Source organism: Macrobrachium nipponense, chromosome 18 (genome assembly GCF_015104395.2).
Source record: "Macrobrachium nipponense isolate FS-2020 chromosome 18, ASM1510439v2, whole genome shotgun sequence".
Taxonomy (NCBI): Eukaryota; Metazoa; Arthropoda; class Malacostraca; order Decapoda; family Palaemonidae; genus Macrobrachium; species Macrobrachium nipponense.
The window spans coordinates 69,093,046-69,095,545 of NC_087211.1; the positions used below are offsets into that span (position 1 = coordinate 69,093,046).

The 2,500-nt window shown below is 39.8% G+C and overlaps 1 protein-coding gene across 1 annotated transcript in view; it reads right to left on the reverse strand.

The window, feature by feature from the left end:
• Window positions 1-80: 80 nt before the first annotated feature.
• LOC135196781 (keratin-associated protein 21-1-like) overlaps window positions 81-2,500 on the reverse strand; it is a 3,099-nt gene continuing 679 nt past the window's right edge. Inside the window, exon 2 of the mRNA XM_064223570.1 lies at window positions 81-712. Coding sequence (XP_064079640.1) covers window positions 182-712 — 531 coding nt within the window. The 3' untranslated portion in view covers window positions 81-181. The remainder of the gene's footprint in view (window positions 713-2,500) is intronic.

Sequence of the window (2,500 nt, forward strand, 5' to 3'; positions counted from 1 at the left end):
ACAGAATCTGAATATAATTCAGAAGCAGTTTCTATTTACACAGCATCCTGTCGATTATGGATAATGATAATTCAACCACAGAAATTACGCAAGAGGAATCTTTATTAAATGAACCTCAGTCAAAAGACGAGTAATAAATAACAGTCGTAATCGAGAAGCAGGAGAAAGGACGAAGAACAGGTTAATGGTAGTGACCATAATAAGGATAAACAACCCCTTCGTGGTACTGTTGAGAATGCCCATAGTGAGGGTGTTCGACTCCAATTGTGTAGCCGTAGGCAGCGCCGTGGCCATGCCCGTGGCCATGCCCGTGGCCGTGCCCGTGCCCGAAGCCGTGCCCGTGCCCGAAGCCGTGCCCGAATCCGTCCCCGTGCCCGAAGCCGTGCCCGAGCCCGAATCCGTGCCCGTGCCCGAAGCCGTGCCCGTAGCCATAACTGAAGTATGGATGGCCGAAGCCGTGGCCGAATCCATGGCCGAAGCCAGGGTCAGCATCCCTCTTCCGTAAGAAGTGGTGGTAGGAACCGACGTAAGAGTGAAGTCCATAAGGGTGGCCGGCTAGAAATGGACCATATCCATAACCGTAGCCCAGTCCGTGGCCGTGATGGCCAAAACCGTGGCCGTACAGACCGTGCCCGAAGCCGAAATGGCCGAAGCCGGGTTTAGCCTCGCGCTTCTGGATGGATGATACGCAGGTGATGAGCAAAAGTACGATCTGGAATGAGAAGGGAATGGTAAAAAAAATATGCTTGGGTGGAAACACACTTTACAAATCCCAACCACCCACATATTTGCCCATCCAGGAGCATACATACATACATCATACATACATATACATACATACATACATACACACACATATATATTGTATGTATGTAAGTATATCCCCTGACAAGGACTCATGAAAAAAACAACACAATGCTCGATGCTACATTCTTACTTTTTATGCTAATTCGCAGATGAACTGCTGTACAGAGAGCTTCCATAATATTGTTGCTTGTCGCCTTACAATAAAGGTTAATCAGCCCCTCCATTCAAAACACGCTCTCTTTGTGCCTCTTCCTTTCAACTACTGGTTTCGATTTATCTACATTTTCACCAATCTATAGCCTTCCCTTTTGCCCACATAACCAAACCACCACAATTCCCTGTGATCCACCCTTCCAACGAAACTTAACTTTTTATACTCTTTCTGGTCTTTGTTTCAATATTTCTCAGCTTTTCCATTCTTATGCAATACATAATAATTCCTTCATACATTTTAACACTGCTCCATACGCCTTTTTTCCTTTAGAATAGTGTCGCCTGGAGCTTCGGCATTCCTGTTCTAAGAACGCCATGAGGGATGTGGCACGTGTGGAGCCTTGCACGGAACGTTGTTAATGTCCAGAAGGTTCAATATTACACAGGCACATCCACATTTACCCAATGCAATCAGTTTGTCAAATGCCAACGCTCCAAGATTATACGCTGTAAAATATTACAATAGTTTGTTTAAAAAAACTACGCATTTTCTTTACCTCGCGTTCATATTATTATTATTATTAATTATATTTGTATTATTATTATTATTATTATTTTATTATTATTATTGAAAGATATTGCTGCATCAGGCTGCATTTAACTTGTAAATAGTCTTCTCTATTTTTCTAATAATAGCTTTCTCTCATAGCAGAGAGAAAGCTATTATTAGAAAAATAGAGAAGACTATTTACAAGCTGATGCAGCAATATCTTTCAATAAGACTTGTTTGAAAGAGGGTCTCCTTCCAATATATTATCATTATCATTATTATTATCATTATCATTATCATTATTATTATTATTATTCATAACAAAACATTATATATGTTGTAGTACAATATTTATATTTGGTTTGCACAAAACAGTGGTTTTTAATCTATAACAATAACTCCTCTTCACCAATACATTATGAAATATTTTGTCCATAAAAAGGACATTACTTTAATTCATGATATATAGCTACTAATCAAACATTACAATATGCCCATCTAACACCAACACCAAAATCAAAATAAACTTCTTTTTTTAAATGAGAAATTCTCTTTCAAGGGAAGGAGAATGAAAGTAAAAGGAGTTACAGATGAGAGCGAAACAAATATTTATTCTTACTTCTCCCGGCAAACAGGACAATTCCCCTTGGAGAGTGGGTGCTAAGGAGGTACGCGTTCCACTTTCAGCTCTATATCCCCATCCCATACGAGACAAGGCAGCAAATAACAATTATTAGCCGAATGGATGTTGGGTTCAACTGCTACCTGCTTTATTTTAATTATTCAAAAGGTCGTCGGACAGTACGAGTTAATTTTCATGCAAACAACGAGACTGCTGTACTGGGAAATTTACTAAATGAACACCATTGAAGTTTATGGAGATATAACGAGGTTTTTGCTAGCATATGAGGCAGCTAAAGTGTGGTCATTGTAAATTTGCATTTAGGAAAGAGCATGTTGAGCATGTTATGACAAACACTCCTACACACA